At 40.0% G+C, this 17,446-nt stretch overlaps 1 protein-coding gene across 2 annotated transcripts in view; it reads right to left on the bottom strand.

Annotated features, from left to right (window-relative positions):
• Positions 1-16,314, bottom strand: part of COL11A1 (collagen type XI alpha 1 chain) — a 124,743-nt gene extending 108,429 nt beyond the window's left edge. For both annotated transcript variants that reach the window (XM_057364293.1, XM_057364292.1), the window contains exons 1-2: positions 15,899-16,314; positions 193-360 (exon numbers count right to left, since the gene is read on the bottom strand). In XM_057364293.1, the coding sequence (XP_057220276.1) occupies positions 193-360; positions 15,899-16,013 (283 nt within the window). In that variant the 5' untranslated portion in view covers positions 16,014-16,314. The remainder of the gene's footprint in view (positions 1-192; positions 361-15,898) is intronic.
• Between the last annotated feature and the right edge of the window lie 1,132 nt (positions 16,315-17,446).

Raw genomic sequence — 17,446 nt, 5'->3', positions numbered from 1 at the left:
ATGAAGAGCTTCATAACTGAAGCCAATAAAAACGAATTATTTGGTGGATGGAGAGCCCATCCTGTCACTCATGCTGGCTCAGCTCTAAGGATAACAGAAGTGTTTTGTGGTACTACACACGATGCTTTAGAGACCATAAATACATAGGCAGCAAGGTARTGTACAAAACTAACAGCTTTCTGACAGTCTTACCTGGGTACAGCTGCTTTGTTGGGGCACTCAGCTGTGCAGTTTTTGAAACTCTGTAAGCAACATCCGATCCTTTTGAATTYCTTCTGTTTGTGCAAAATCCTGCTGTTCTTGTTACTCCCTCTGGAGAATTGTGGAATTCTAATGCTTTTAGCACATCAACGGGTTCAGCTGAAATAGTAAAAAACAAAACAAYAAAAAGAATTATGCATCTTGCATCTCTATGGTATGCAGCTTCCAAAAAGGCTTTTAATTACATAGCAAAAGCATTTGTCTAATCAAAGCAGCAGCTGCCTCCTACTTTGACTTATTGCACATTACTCTTCCACTATAATATTATTTTAACAGAATTATTCATTTTTAAATAGTAAGARTTCATTCCATCCAATGTAATTTTCATGATCAGATTTTCAAACTACTTGAATACTCACTGAAAATCACAATTTTGCAAATGCTGAGGATCTTTCTGATTGAAACTTCCAATATCTGCTTTTAATGARTGATTTCTAAGTGGAACTGATTTTCAAAGTTCGCACAAAGCATTTGTCTGCTGATAATCTGCKACCAGAATATTGTCTGTTGCTAACATTAAAATGTATTCTGATTACATATAAATGCTTTCTCAGATACAAAGTGATAAGGAAGCATCTGAACTAGCTTCATATCCAAGTTAGAGAAAGAAAAATGTACCTGCATTGCCTTCAAGGACTAAATGGACAGAATTGCAGRATCTTTCATTATTTCCAAGTTAAAATGCAAATTGACTGGGTTGTACTTTAGAGACCAAGTAAAATAAGATTGCATTCGTGCTCAGTGTCTAACAATTTGAAGTTGAAATCCAGAGCTGTTATTGCACTGATATTGATGCAAATTAAAGCAAATAAAAAAGCCTGCATATGTGTAAAGCCAAAAAAAAGCTTTAATATATAAAAGCTCTCCACGGCAAAAGAACAAAGTACTGAATGGATAGCCACTTCAAGAGAGGCAGTGAGAGAAAACAATTAGCATACTACATTTCTTTTCTCTTAGGAAAAATTGAGGTGCTCACKCTCACACTCCCTMCGGATCCCTAMRGATCATGGCTTCGTTAATGTGTATTTTTAAGTGGAAACAGAATTTCAATAGACTTTTTTTTTTTTTTTTAACTGGAACTATTCCACAGTTTTCATGTTGGCAAACTCATAATCACTTATTTGGAAAGACAAAGTTTTAAATTACTTTCAGTGTTAAAGCTGAGAAATGAGCTTGGTAAATCTGACTTCACATCTACTGCTGATTTATTGTCTGTTATCACTCATTTTACGTGTCAAAAAATATCAGCCTAAGGTCCAAAATTCACTGCCTGTGAAAATTCAACTATTTGAACAACAATTTGCAAACAAATGAAAGAGTATAAAACCAAGCAAAGTTATATTCAATTCACAGTCACCATGGGAAATACCTATATCTTTTTCCTGGCTGTGTGTATAGTTCTAGGCAGTGTTACTTTTTTTTCTGTCACTGTAGTTTTCCAGRTCTCACTAAGGATAACATGTGAACAAAGTTAACTAGCTTATCCTATTCATCTCCTGACACTGCCTAATATGAAAAGCTCAACTTTGTGGTTAAATCAATCCTTGTTTTCTCARTCAGCCTAGAATGTCTTAAAATATATTCACAAGAAAATGCTTGCGAACTTTTCAAATGATTTCTCAATTCTTGCAATATTTAATTTCCTTTTCTCATTGGATCACCATTGTGTTATTAAACATAAGCCAAATAGCCAATGTTTGTTGCAAACTAACACATTGTGAATGAACACTACAGCACACCACCTGAATTTACTTAAAATCCACATATACTGTAAATTCAACAAATTATGTTCAAACATTCTCAAAAAATTTTTAGTAGGGTGCAAACACTGTGGTATTAGTCTAACTGCTTTGCTAAGTACTGACAAAATAAGTGTAATGGGTATAATGTATTTTCTGTAGGTGTTCCATACAGTTCTGAAGGAACTGCCACACATACTGAAGGAATTGCCATACTTTTTTTTCTAGCAACCAATGGCTACTTTTGCTGCACCTATATTAATTTGAACCTGTAATGTAGAACCAGTCACCAGAAATATTAGTAAAAATTCCAATTCACTATATAAGTCAACCACTGCTACATTCCTTWATCCTTTGCTCTTTTCTCTAATTTATAACAGATTCTTCATTATTTTTGGGATGGTTTTTCTTTGCCTGACTGACTGGTAGACTATTCACCCATAAACAAGATTATTCATTACTCCCTGGTAGTTCTGCTGCTAAAAAACTTCCAGACAAGAAACAGAGTAATAATAGGACAATCTTCAAACCRCAAATTCCAAATAATAAGAACAAACATTCTGCTAATAGTCCATAGTTGACTATTTCTTTATTTCCACAAACCATGATTCACAAAACATAAAATAGCAGGACTGGTCAGTTTAAAATAATTTCTAGAAATGCAATTTTTCATAGAAGTGACACATTAGATGAAATGACAAGCTATTCAAAAATTATAAGTTACATAGAAATTACAAGTTACAYGAAGTAATTAACAAAAAAGGATAATTAGTCTATCCCCAAAGATAACATGGCTGACATATTAAATTCATATAGATGGAAAGTAATAGAAACYACTTTCCTAATTTAGATTAAAGATTCCAGATAGCCATTTTCACCAAYAAGTAAAAAGTAATAAAGTTCTTTGGAAGTCTTTAGCTAACAGGAGTACCAGGCAGGAATATATAAGCATGACTCCTGTGTAGTGGCTGGGGCTATCATATAGAGGGGTTTCTGCAGAAAACCCCTCTTTTTGCTAAGTAGAATTTTGTCTCAGGGAATTTCAGGATTTTTTTTTTTTTATTTTTACTATATATTTACTATATTTACTATAACTAGTTGGACAAGCATTTAGTAGGCTTGACCATGCTACCACTACCTTAGTCTTAAAATTCTTGATGAGCTTACAATGCCTGTTCAAATAACCTGCTCAATGCCTCTGCAGAAAGCAGCAGATGCTGTTGCCACAGAACACACACATGTAGGAATGCAGCTTAAAATAAACAGCTCCTGAAAAGCCACAGCTCAGGCCCAAATGGTTACAGGTAWCCTTCACAAAGTGTAAAACACAATGAGCAACCCTCACACAGCCAACACTGCCTGCTTAGAAGACCAGGGAGAGAGGTAGGAAGACAACTCACAGTCAGGGAACAGCAGAGCCTGTGGCTTCTCTCTGCCAATTTCCACAAGTTCGGCAGTGCTCACTGTCCCTGCACCCTGACAGCTTTGGTTTCTTTGAAAACTGCTTCTTCTCTAGCATGCTGCTCCCATGTGATTTCTGGGAATGGTTAGCAATAACCAGAAAGAGCACCAGTGCTAAGGGCATGCAGTTTGCCTATTTGTGTGGTCCACAAACTATGGTCTCAGCTTGTAGTTATATGGGGCAAAATTCATATAACCCATATATTGACAGAGCAAGGGTCTCTCATGAGACCYTCCTTACAGTGCATAAAACAGTTTGCCTAAATGATTTTGCCTTCTAGTATAGTTTTCTCAAAAAGGAAAATGCAGATTAGTGATATATAATGTGCTGTTTTTGTATTCTTCCAATTTTGTGCCAAGATCCCAGATAGCAAGGAAACAACAAATAAGAATCATGCAAACAGCTCTGTTCACCAGTTCTTGGAGTTAATTCTTTGTGTGAAACYTGGGCATCAGCTTTGAAAACTCAACTGTGTTTGCCAAGGCAAACTTGACAATACAAGATCCAGACCCAGAAAGAGGGTCCCTTATGCAGATGTTTATGGCCGTGTTGCACTGCTGCCTGAAGGTCGCCTCTTGCAGGCAAGACAGACAATGCCACAAWAAAACCCTGTGAAAAGAAGCCTGTGTTCATCAGGGCAGTCTGCAATGAAAGTAAAATTTTCCACTCTGCAATTTTTGCACTGATAGGGAGCCCACTGCAGGGGATTACTCTTCTCATTAATGACTATAGTGCAAAATTCAACAGCATATGTCCTGGATTGAAAGCAGTTCAGAGTGACATGTGTAACTTTCACTGCCACTGAAAGACTGTACAGCAATAGCCAAAGCAGAAATGCTTAAAAATGCTGGGATTTCTGGAATGGCAAAGGTGAATTCTTCAAATATCTCATCTTAAATATCAGAATTGTGTGAGATGGGAACCTGAGTGTTCCAGTATCTTTCAAGATACCAAACCATTAATCATGTAATTCCATCATAAGTTCCTGTATTTACAGACATAAAGAAGGTGATGCATACAAACAACAATTAGTGGTGTCACATCTCAAGACCCTAAATAACTTGTAACTGCAATATTTRAAACTGTAGAGCCACATTCTGGCCTTTATTAATGTGGTATCACAGAAGTAGACCCATTCACTCAATGAGTTCTCCATATCTATAGTGGTATTGATCAGAACACTTGGTCAAGAGCACTTCATATTAAATACAACTCCAAAGCCATATTTACTCTTCCTTTGCTTTCTCTTTAGCTTCCTTCCATTGGAACTAATTAGGAAACTTACGGGGGAAAAAAAAAAAAGAAAAAAAATTCACTGGAGTTGAGTTGCTGCAAACTGGATGCTAGATCACACTTTTACATTGCCAGGTGAGGAGAGAATATCAAGAGGGAACACACGAGGGAAGCTTCATGTGTTTCCAGCTTACTTGCAGAGGAGGAAAATGCATGTAAAAATTTACTTCCRATTTTGGTTAGCATTTCCAAGCCTAGATTTCCACTACAATGTTACATTTGTTTTAAAGGCTATGACAATGCTTTCTATTTTATGAATTCYTAATCCTATATTGTAAAAATAGAATGCCATTAAAGATTGAAAAAGTCTGTAGAAATCTGGACTACATTATTATCATATTCTCACAGTTGAAAATATCATAGYTTTCATTCATTCCACAGTATCTACATTGAAATTAAATTGTAATATATCATTATTAACAATACTGATACAATACATATGGATCAAATTCTGATTGCTCTATATTGCATTATACCTCACAATTCCTACCATTGTTCAATGTAGTATCTTCTGGAGTAAAGCATAATCTGGTGAACACAGCAGATTCATTTCTGACATGCCATAATGTCACAGATACATATACAACACTAATTTTTCAAGTTCAGGGGACTTCCTTCCTTGACTCAGMCTTCCTGATGTTTGAGCTGGATTCTATTTTACAATATGGCTCTGCCTTTCTCTTGGTGGAAACCATCCATTGAGGAGGTTCACAGGTACCACAATACAATTTATGATATCAGAGAAAGGAGGGACCAAGAAACTGTAAAGGAGAGCAGAAACTGAAGTCCTTTGGGCACACAGTCTGTGCTCATGACTTATTCAGTATGTGACACCTTAAGGATGACCCCAGTTTTCAGTAAAAATGCTTAGCAATTCCCCATCTCCCTATGGGAATGCTTCTTGTAGATGATCACACCACCTRAGGTAAGAGAACAGACATTACAAGAAAGGGACAAGTTGTAACATATGCAAGAAAATTTGCATTGGAATGGTTATGTCTGGTTCATTACATTTGGATTTATTTAAATGTAGATGGCAATTAAATGAATGGTGCTTAATCATATCTTCTTCATTTACAAAATATCTATTCTGTCTGTAACTGCAATCATGGTGAACTTAGTACCTTAACAAAAGGCAATAAAATGCCTTGGTTTTRCTTCAGCAGCCACCATTAATTTTCTGCATTGTGGCAAAGCCCATCTGACCTTGCAAAGGCAAACTGTACCGAACCTAAAAAAGATGGATCGRCATCATGGCAGCAATATCATCTTTGCATTTATACCAGCCACAATCATTTTGATTGTTCAGATGTTATCTTTCTAGCTACAATCACATTTTAAGGTTAATTATCTTTATTTTAATGATTTTGCATTAATGAATCTATTTGATTATTAATGAATATATTTGATTTTGCATTAATGAATCTACAACATGCCTTTTTACCAAGTTTTACTCAAATCAGTTTAGTGACATTACTGTCAGAGTGAGGTCTGTAAATGCTAGGCTATTAACACACACTGAAAATAAAGTAGAATGCATCACCCTAAACAGCTGAAGTGTGTCAATACATTGACACTTCAGTACTAGAAAAACCTGATTTACTGTTTCTTAGCATACATACCAGCTTCCAATCACAGCATCTTACTAGTAATTKAAGCCTGCTGTACTTACAAATAAATTGACAAATTTCGTGTCATATTCTTTTCATTCAAATAAAATGACATGGACACTTTATTACTGGAAATTTTTTTTTCAGAAGACAAAATTTACTACATACTTGTGCTTTTCCAGAAATTCTTTTCGACCCATCTAGGCTAGCTGGCAATTAGCCAAGTTTCTAGCCTAGGTAAAGGTGTATTAAGAAGCAGTTTATTTGCCAATTCCATGAGTGGCTGCAATTCCACACTAGYGTGGATCTCACACGGTATTTCATGTCTTTCTTAGATCTGAAGAGGTCAAACATTTGGAGGATCCTATCCCAGATATATACAGATCRAAAATCTGTTACTCACTGAATTGAGAACTTTTGAGTGATTAATCCCCTCCCTTAAAAGATAACCACAGAAGTCAGAATGGGCTTATCTAAAGGTCCAGCACCTTAAATTTTCTTCTATTTAACATGGAATATGCTGCAAACCACTTAGAAGCTGCAGTGGGAATGGACCCCTGAACCTTYGCAGATAGGGTGTACCAAACTTGCCATCAGTTCCCTTGCTATAAACTGTACAGCAAAGCACTTTTTGACTGCAGATAAAGGTGCTGGTGCCTAAAGACAAAACAGTTCAAGAGACAGACTTGTTATTGAAGATAGGATATACACAGGAAACCATCATCTGCATTTTGAGACGGAAGGACTTTACCATGAGGTCTCAAAGTAGAACTCTCCAGAACTGACAGGAAAGTGAATGYGGTGGCAACTTCTGGCTACAAAATTAATTCCATAAGAAATTGTTCAGGAGATGACTCRTTTAGACTAAAATATGTTTATTTCTATCCAATTACCTAATAAAGCAAAGAAGTTGAAATTGTATTAYATTTAGATTTTTGTCTGGTAATTCCTGGATGTTAGTCTCTTAATTTTATGAGAGAGCACAGGCACAATGATTCTCCACTATTTAAAGGCTGTGTTTACCTACATAATTTACAGGATGCTTCCAGATTGCCTGCTGGGGACACACTTTGAATGCAAACAATAACAAAACTCAAAGGAGAAAAAAAGAGGCAGTATTCTTTGCTTTACAGATACACTTTAGCAAACCAAGAGGCAACTCCATGTTCGCTATATTGTAAATACCTATAGTAACTTTGCTTTTTCCTTCTTTTTTATACAGTAAAGAGTACTTTTAAGCAGTATTATATGTTTTTCTGATATAATAAACTAATAACTTCTTGAATTCTCATAATTCTTCAGCAATGCCCTTTTTTGATTGATGTGAAAATTGRTCAGTGTTCACTCCACAAAGAACTGTTAAGAGCTACAATCAATAAYTCCTAATTAGTGAGATACAATCCTGGAGTAGAAAAGAGCTTGCTTTTCTCCAGTACAACGAATTATATGGGACATTTAGGAAGATTAATGTTTCTAAGTTACTATTATTTTACTTCATATTTTTCCATGGAATAGGCTTCATTCTGGCAGTAATCTGTTCCAATGGAACCACCACAAAAACTAAAACTTTGAAGAGCGTTAAAACATTAATCTTCAGTCTAAATGGAGTGCTTTCTCAAAGTTTAGTCCAGTTTTATGTCACTGTAACAGATCATTTAAAATCTACAAGCTGTGATGGCTTGGTAGGCTAAAATGTGTRTATTTGGTGAGCACTAATGAAGGGAATCCTTATTTTTGTGGACAAGATTTTCGAGACTACTTCTGGTTGCATTTCAAGGTATATATTTAGGGACTGTAGAAGGTACTGACTGCACCACAGGGTTTGAAACCATATTACCTATTAAAGGCATAATAGCCTACAGTTGTTTAGTTTTTTACTTTTCTTGCAATTTTGAATCTTTCTAAGTGCTCATTCTAAGGACATTCCATGTTTTCTATAGGTGGGTAAAGATAAACACTACTGTGGTGAAGGTTTCTAACTTACACTCATTAAATGGTCCAAGRCCTAATGAATGTAAGAGATCTTTACCTTTTTTTTTCCCAGCAGGGTTAGAATCTGGRTTTGATAAACTGATAGTTTGTTGACCTTCAAGATACAAGACAAGACCCATCAATTAGAAAACTGCTATTTCTCATATGGTAACAATATTTCTGTTCTTATTTTTACAGTTACAATGGACATCCTTTAAAAACAGAAATATATACAATATTAGTATCTACACTTATTATTTTACTGTGTTCTTTATTGGTTAAGCATTAATACAGAAGTAAATATCCAGAACAGGAATTCAAAAGCATGTTATGCCCAAGTGCTTCACTGAGCTTTGCAGTTCTTAGAAAGGACTCTTTTACCTTCCCACTGGAGACTCTGGTCTCTGTACCCCCAGCAATGACTCCCTGCAGTTCAGCCATGGGTGTCTAAAGCACAAGAAAAGGATCAGGCACTCTTCTGCCCTCACTGTTTCCTACTGGCCAGCTCTGGGCAGAGCTGCCCTTCCTCAGGCTTTTGGGCTTGGCAGTCTGAGAATCGCCTGCCTCCCAACTCTACTGAGAGCCCAGCCCTGTAACAGAACTGCTCTGGGAACCAGCATCAAAGCACTGGTTCTGCAGTGGCCTTTGGGAAGGTTCCAGTACTTTTCATAGATGGACTTTATAGAGCTGGATAAAATGAACTCTGTTTTATGGGCTGCAAAAATGACTTACAGAGCATCTTCATGGTACAAAAATTAAACCAATTGAGTTGCTCGATCACAAAGCGCTTCTGAAAATTTAGTTTTTTTTGTTCCCAGGAATCTGAATATAAATTTATGAGATTAACTGAACATATGGTGCCCATATATATACTTCTAGAGACATACTTCAAGGTTGTTTTACCTGTTAAGAATTTTCCKACATGAATTTCCTAGATGAAATATGTAATTGGGATCTTGACTGGAGATATTTTTAGAAAGAGGTGTTATTGCAGTACTTTCATATTTAATGCCTACAAGAACTAGAGCTTATCCAGATGCATACAGGAATGCTTTAAATAGCCTAGGATTGACTATTTCACCAAGAGGCTTCTGTGAAACTCTTTAGAACTGGCTACTTTTGTTTTCACACCAGTTATTTGTAATTTTTTCATTGACTTGCTATGCTGCAAGTTCTACTAAATACCTCATAGTATTTCAAAGGCTACACAGACAGTCTAGGCAAGTATGGGATGCAATTTTGATAAAAACTATATCTCACTTTAAAGACCAAACTCTAACACTTGTACAGTAAAAAAAAAAAAAAACAAACAAAAAACCAAAAACAAACCAAACCCCCCAAAATCCCAAAGAGACGCAACCCTCTCCCCCCATCACTTATATCCTATACTGAAACCAGTGGAAAATTCATCTATGTAGAACTACACACTTAGAACTTTAGTAATATTAGCTTGTAGGCTGATTTATATACTGAAAATATTCAGTAAAAAATTATTTTAAGGTTTTGTTACATTGCATAATTCTGAAATGTAGCATAGAGTTTGAGGCTTTTTATCATACTTTACGTATTGCAATACAAAATGTGAAGTTTTGTATTACTCAAAACCTTGGAGACCGGATAGATTTTACTTCAATCACTTGTTTAGCACTGACTGCCATCAAGCACTAAAGACCTGATGGTGAKCCCATAAAAGATYTCCCTTGCTAYCCCCAGAAAATTGGGCTTGTTCATCACCTGCGCTGACCTGTATTGATCCATTAGTTTGCAATACTTGAACATCTGTTTCCATATTTTTATGGACCCATTCTTATTTTTCACCACAGCAAAATCTTTTATGACTGCATTCCAAGTGTCTAACTATATTGAGGCCTCTGCTAAAGACTCAAAAAGTTCTTTTTGTACAGACAGCAGTCACGGTAGCTCCAGCTGTGAAAATCAGCAAAACAAGTATTACATTCTTGAGTATCCTGTTTCTATTACCATATAAAAAAGAGACACAGTCTAAAAATGGTCCGTGCYACAGGAAGAGACAAGGTGTTCCCTCAGCAATTAAACATGAAAGAAACTCTTAAAAGTTTTGTCATCAAGGTATTTATTGAGAAATAATTCAAATTAGAGCTCAAAAATATCTTCTAATAAAWGGGAGTTTTCAAATATGGAACATCTGTACATTTTTTAGCTTCAAGCATAAAATAGAGCCAAGGACAACATTTAGAAATGGTGCCATTTAAAGTAATCCTATTTAATTTGATAGAGAAAACAACTCATACAACTAAAACCTTTCACCATACTTTCACTGATGTCAAAAGTAGTATCTCTCTTGTGGGATCAATGCCAGGAAATGAGATTCAATCCTGTATCCTACCAATATTAGCAGAAATTCCTCTTCATTAGACAGCAAGGTTGTAAAATCTAAAACTATTTATAAGCTGTGAATGTTTGATAACCTATCAGATTACTATCATAATTTGATAGTAGACAAAGACAAGGCACACATCTAAGAGACTAAGTAGGTAAGACTTAGCTTTAACTCAAATCATAGTCACATTTTTAAAGTATTAATGTACACTAAGTTAATTTCTATCATGGACAAAGCTTAGGTGCCAGTGACATTATTTATAGCAGGATCAGGATCTTAGGGGATTTTTATTCATCTTTTATAACACATCTTCCAATTTGGTGTGCAGCACACACTCTGCTTCTATAATGTGAGCTCTGCCAAATACCTTCTATTTCACACACTGTGTACATTAACACTTGGACATGCAGTGAAGTCCCAGACCTGAAATTCACAAAAGTTTTTACAGCCCCTTATGTGTGCTAATGTGCWAAAAAGAATTTAAGTTCTGCCAGATTCTACTACTATTGTAATAACCAGGTCAACAATTAATCCTTACATTTACAGTCTGTAAACTGGTATTTAATACTGAGTACAACAGTTATAAGCCCTTGCAACAGGCACGATGTGTTAACCTAATTCCTTTTAAGCCACTGTTCTCTATTGTGTCCATCCTGAGGGCAAATCTCTATCACTGCATGAGACTTCACATTCTTACAACATTAGAGATTTCTCCCAAGCTCTGCTTAATTTATTCTCCCCATTATCAACAAATACTCAGAACAATGATAAATTAACCAATGCTAGGAGGATTTCTTCTGAAAAGAAGCACAACGCTCCACAGAGAAAAGAAAAGCAACTTCTTAATCTTGCTGGCAGATGGAAACCCTACTGTTCCCCAMTGTACAAAACAAATCCGGGAAAGACATAATTGCTCCAGTGTGTTTTAGGTATAACCTCAGCAGTAGTGTCATGGCTCCTTTAGTGTGCTGCAACTGWGTTAGAATTAAGGGCTCTCTTTAGAGGAGATCAAGAACTTTGGGCATGACAGTTGTAAAAATAAGTATGACAACTTTTTTCTACATCTACTGCAGACACCGGTTTTATAAATAATGGGAGCTTTGGGGTGAGTAATGGGCTTTGAGTTTCGCATGGGGTTTTTTTTTTTTGGTAATCAGAACAAAAGATAAATAAACTGGGAAAGGTTTTATATCRAAGATTTTTTTCCCTATTGTCATTTCAATTATAGGTACTAGGGAGGAGATTATTTAAAGCCAAACCCACTGAGTATTTGTGCACCYGTATACAATTAAATTGTTAAGACATACACAAAACTAAAGTTGAGAAACTTCTTTTCTGCAGAGTTAGGCAAATGATGTAGTTTCCTGCAACCTGAATAGCCCTTTCTTGGATCCTTGTGAAGCCTCCTTTTACATTAAATGCAAAGATACACACTCCAGAAAATYAACAACACATACCAGTCGTTTTTTCTGTGTCTAATGTCTGCTGCYGAAGTTGAAATAATTATTTTACCTTAGAAACAATTAAGAAATCAAAGTTGTATAGCAGAGCAGATGTATTACATGCAGGTCTCTCTTGCACTATTCTGGGAGGATTGGACCATTTCACCTGCTGATCCTTGGGGCTCAGAAAAACTTCAGCTAGCACTACTAGCTGCATCTAGTGAAATCACCCTCTGATTTATTTTTGTTTTCATTTTTGCCAACTTTGTGAAAATTAATCTGAGAAACACACATACATTATCACACAAGACAATTGCACTGAAAAAATAAGGAATTATTAGAATGTTATATTCTTTTTCAATCTTAAAAGTTAATTGATCAAAAAGTGCTTTACATCACAAAGAGTTCCAAGAAAGAATTTATACGTCACAAGTTTAAAGTACTATTTTGTACAGGTTTAGATGAGCTGGATACATTTAATAGCTTTCATTCAACAGGATCCATATCTTTCTTACTAAGCAAATACAAATAAGTAGCAGTGTTAAGTATGTATAGATCAATAAAAATCTCTCCTTTTGCATCACTAATTGGCCCAGTTCTGCACCTAGAACTCCCACTAGCTTCCAAGGCTATGTGAGGGAAGCACAAGGAACCATTATATTTCTTAATATGACAGTAAGAAGTATCTATTCTATATTAGAAACAAATCTGCTTGTCACTTACACAGAAGGTCCAAAGTGTGTTTTCTACATAGAGGTTCATAGCCTCTTTTTCAGTAGTGCTTCTGAAATCTTTTTTTCTCACTCAGATTAAAAGCTAGMTTTCCATTTGCTTGAAAAAGCTTATAAATAATAAAAAGACTGATTTTTCATTTCTTGCCCATGAAATTTAAATCAGCATCACAATAGTGCATTGATGTCAAGACCTTACAAAAAATTTATAGTGTTGAAGCCATGCCATTTTGACTAAATGAGTTTATTCATTCCAAACACATTACCAACAGCTTTAGTATTAAAGGTGAGGAAGGGGAAAGGMAATCAAAGGATGTCTTTTAAAATCCTGGATTTTGTTTACTTTAGCCAAGTCATAAAGCAAAAATATTTTCTAAAAAGAGCTGCTTAAGAGCTGGTGGGTACTGAGCTGACCAAGTATGAGTCACTGCTTTTCCCATTCAGTTGATTCTTACTTCTGTAACTTTTTCTGTCTAAAGAAGAAATAACTCAAGAGCCCAAACACTTGTAAACACACTATTTCTTACAAGTATGAAAGACACCTCATACTTCTCTCTCTTTTTCTTCTTTTGTTAAATAAAGAAACTTGAAAAAAGAAGTCAAGAATTTTAGGAATCTGTTGAGGTTTGTCTACATGGAATGGTTTATGTTGTTTTAGARAAGTCACTACTATATGATTAACCCTTTATATGAATACACCATGTAATTTTCTTTTCATAGAGGTAGTTTATGAAAAGAAAATTGAAGAACAGAGGATTTAAAAAACTTTATACAGGCAATTCATATTTTGTCCAGCATTCATATTTTATCCAGCATTTTCATTTATTCATGTTGTTTACTTGCCATTTATGCTCTTTTATTTTATTCCTTGGTATTTTCCCTATCTCCAAATAGGAATCATTATGTCTTATGTTAACTTTCAACTACCTTAAATAAGAATAGAATGCCCAACAGATGATTCAGAAATAAGTCCCTTGTATGCTGTTAGAGAAATTAGGTCAAATTCTAGTCCCTCTGTAGTCAATGGAAAAACTCTTACTGGCTTCAATAACAGATCAAGCCCTGAACACACAGCTCCCTGTAGTTCCCAAGCAAATAGCATACTGTATCTCAGAAAAGCTCAAGAACTAAGTTCTTTTCAGAATTCTTCTACAAACATAACAAGTCTGTAGTTTTATATTTCTGAGATGTCCTTTATACAGAAGACTAGAAGACCATCAATATAGCCTTTCAGTTTTGAATAAAGTTACCAAAACCAAATTAGTCTGCCTAATGCTGCTGAATACAGTCCAGCAAGTATCAGTTCAGCTGATTTCTGTGTAAGTTCTGTTGATTTTTCCTGTGCTGTTTGGGTTTAGATTTTCTTTAACTTGTCATTTGCATCCAACCCATTATGTAAACATAGTCTACATAAACCCTACTTGACTTAGTCAGTTCTACTGTGAAAAGTGGCCTAAGAAATCGATCACGCCTTTGAGGACGGTATGCTTCTTGAAGAAATTAAGTTTCCACATAGTAACGAGTAGCCGAATCCTTGAAGCTCTGCGAGGTTAATTCACCCTGGGGTAACTGCAGCGAGTGGAATAGCAAGAGGGATGAAATCTGACCCCTCCAGTCCCTGTCAGAAACGGGGCCAGCAGGGGGCAGGAGCCCTGATTGATCTGACACCGTCAAGGTTGCGCCCAGGTATAAAGGCTTGAATGGAAACTGATCACCTTTGCCTGCTCCCTCTAGGACGCCTGTTGATTCAGGCAATTCAGATCGAGAAATTCCTCGTTAAAAAAATACATACATAAAAAATTAAACACTTCATTTCAGATAATTATGCCTCTTCGTTGATGTCAGACCCACAGAAAAATAAAAACCTCAGTCCTAGCCAGGCTGGCCTCCAGATGCGCCTGCGGGCTCCGGTGGGAGGGAGGGAGGGATGGAGGAAGGGAGGCAGAGGCAGCGTTTTCAGCCCCAGTAGGCGAGGAGAACTCTCCCGCCACCGGAGACACCGCACTGCAGCTCGGCGAACTGTGAGCTCAGCTCAGAAAGCCCTACTGGGCGGGCGGCGGTGCGGGGAGCCCAGGGAGAGCGGTGCGGAGGGGAGAAGTGCGGGGAACGCGAGGGGAGGTGCGGGGGAGGGGGCGGCGATTCCTTTCTGCTCAGGCTGCTGCGCTGCTGCCTGGCTCTTGCTCCCCCTCCSWGTMCCCCGCGGGCCGCACCCTGCCCACCAGGTCCACGGACACCTAAGGGACCACTCGACAGCTCGGGGAGGCTGCASAGTGGGGAGGAGGCTGCGGACGGCGCCCCGGCGCTGACAACGCCTGCGGAGAGCCCAGCTCGAGTCGGGCTGAGCCCCCCCGAGTCCCCCGGGCATCTCCGGGCCCGGCACGGCTCACACCACCTGCGGAGCGCCGCTGCCCCGGGAGCTGCCCTCCGCAACGGCTGCCAAAGGGCCCCTGCAAGGATATTTTCTCCTCCGCTTGAGTCCCAGAAAACTTTTTGCCCATTAAAACCCGCTGCAAAAGGCGAGATAAAAGAGAGGAGAGCGGAGAAAATCAGAGCAGACAGCCTCCACCCCCCCAACTTTCCCTTTCCTCGCCCCTCCGAGAAGGCAGATACTTGTCAGTCAATTTCAGTCACAACCTGGTAAACTTCAGCAGCTCAACAAACAAAGTCGGACGCACACTCAACAAAACAGAGTCCGGTGCTGGAAAAGGATAGGTCGCCCTGTTCAACACGTATTTCTTTCGTTTCCCCACCCCCGGTGCATCTCCTTTACCTCACTGAAAACACATTCAAAGTTTAAGGCTGAGGCTGACCGAGAGCCATCCCTCCGCGGCACCTGGAGGGACRTCCCAGCCCGCGCTGCCGGGGGCTCCCTGCGGCTCTCCGCGCCCCGAGCCGGCCCCGGAGCGCTCTCGCTTCCCCAGCACCGGGACTCGCTCTGACAGCTTTCCTCTGAACCGCGGCCTCAGCCGTGCCTGGGTGCTTTATCCGAGGAGGGGAGAGAGGCGACTGGACTCCCCTTGGCTTTCTTACCTCCTCTGACCTCTGCAGTCCGGAGAAGGAAAGCGAAGGTGATGAGCACCGTTACAGCCGAGTCCCAGGGCCACCTTCTCGTTTTCCACCTTGTGGACCATCTCTGCATCTCCATGCTGGGCACCCACAAGTGTGAATTAAACACGGGCGCCTTCAGTTTACACCAGCTCCGTCCTTTCCACTATATTCCCAGAGATGACTTCTCCTATAGAGCCATACGTGATAAACCGAGAGAGGTTTTCTCTCTCSCCCCGCTCCCGCTCTGCCCGGCCTTGCACAGGCCCCTCCGACCCGTCCTCCCCGGTGCCCTGCCTTYAGACTGAGGGGAGATGAGGGGCTTTAATCAAAATGCAAAGAGCTCCGCATCCCCCTAAAGGCTTCATCCCGTCAGAGGGCTGGGCGAGCGGCTCCCAGGGCCACCCCTGGAGCCCGACTGACACGCCAGCCGCCGGGCGGAGGCCAATCGCGGGGCTCCCCCGGCCGCCCACAGCACCGCCCTCCGCCTCGGCGGCGGCACACCGGCCGCTCCGCGGGAACCGCCGGCCCCCGCGGCGGCGGAGAGCGGCCCTCCCGAAGGCGCTCGGGGAGCGGAGGCGGCGGGGCGGGAGCGAGCCGGGGACAAGGCTGGGGTGTCCCKTCACCGGGTCACCGCCGCCCCCCGCCCGCCCCGCGCTGCGCGGGCCCCCTGCCCCGAGCATGCGCAGAGGCGGCCGCGGAGCGAGGGCGGGGGCGCGGAGCGGGGACGCGGGAGGGCCGGGAGGGACGGGCAGGGGGGCGACACTGGCGACAAGCGCCAAGCGGGGGGAGGGGGACCTCGGCAGGGGACGGAGCGAGGCAGGGCGCGTTTGAGGAGAGGAATGTGCGTGAGAGGAGCCGGGGCGCTGGGGTGAAGCGTCTGTGGGGTGGCCCTGCGGGCTCCCCGAAACCGCCCGCTGGCCTTGGGGCGGCGGCAGGTCCGGCCCCGGTGGCCCGTTCCCCTCACAGCCCTTCMAGGCGCAGCTTGTTCTCACACACCYTTRGGGACCTCTGGGGGCTTCACTGTAAGGCCTCTGYGAGAAAGGAGGGAGCGGGCTGGGGAGGGAAAAGCCCGCCACCGAACATCCCTATTCCCCGCTCACCACATGCCAAACGGGGAACCAGGTGTCGGCTCTTCGCCGGGAGCCTCCCGCTCGCACTCCCGTCCCGTCCCACCTGTGCAGCAGAGCTTAGCTGTGCAGCAGGTCCAGCCGAAATCTTCTGCTKGGGCCGGGTTCTGCCCCGGCTCCTCTGGAAAATAAGAAAACCATGGTCACATGTGTATAATTTTTTTAAGAATCTGCATTCACTGAGATCTTTAATGCCCTACAGCAGTTAATAAACATAAGGTTTATCAATAAAATACATATTGCTTTCATATGTCAAATTACACTTCWGAAATGTATCATCCTTTCATAAAATATTTTACGTCTTACTACGTTCCATAAACATACCTAGATCTTTCTGTCCTTGATTTTCTGAAACAATATGCTGTAATTAGATTTGCAGCTGAGGGGAACTGAGGTGCATAGC

This window comes from Malurus melanocephalus, unplaced genomic scaffold (assembly GCF_030028575.1).
Source record: "Malurus melanocephalus ecotype Western Australia unplaced genomic scaffold, MMel_1.1 scaffold_37, whole genome shotgun sequence".
Lineage (NCBI taxonomy): Eukaryota > Metazoa > Chordata > Aves > Passeriformes > Maluridae > Malurus > Malurus melanocephalus.
The sequence above is the reverse complement of the archived record's forward strand: the minus strand, read 5'-3'. Positions and strand labels throughout refer to the sequence as shown.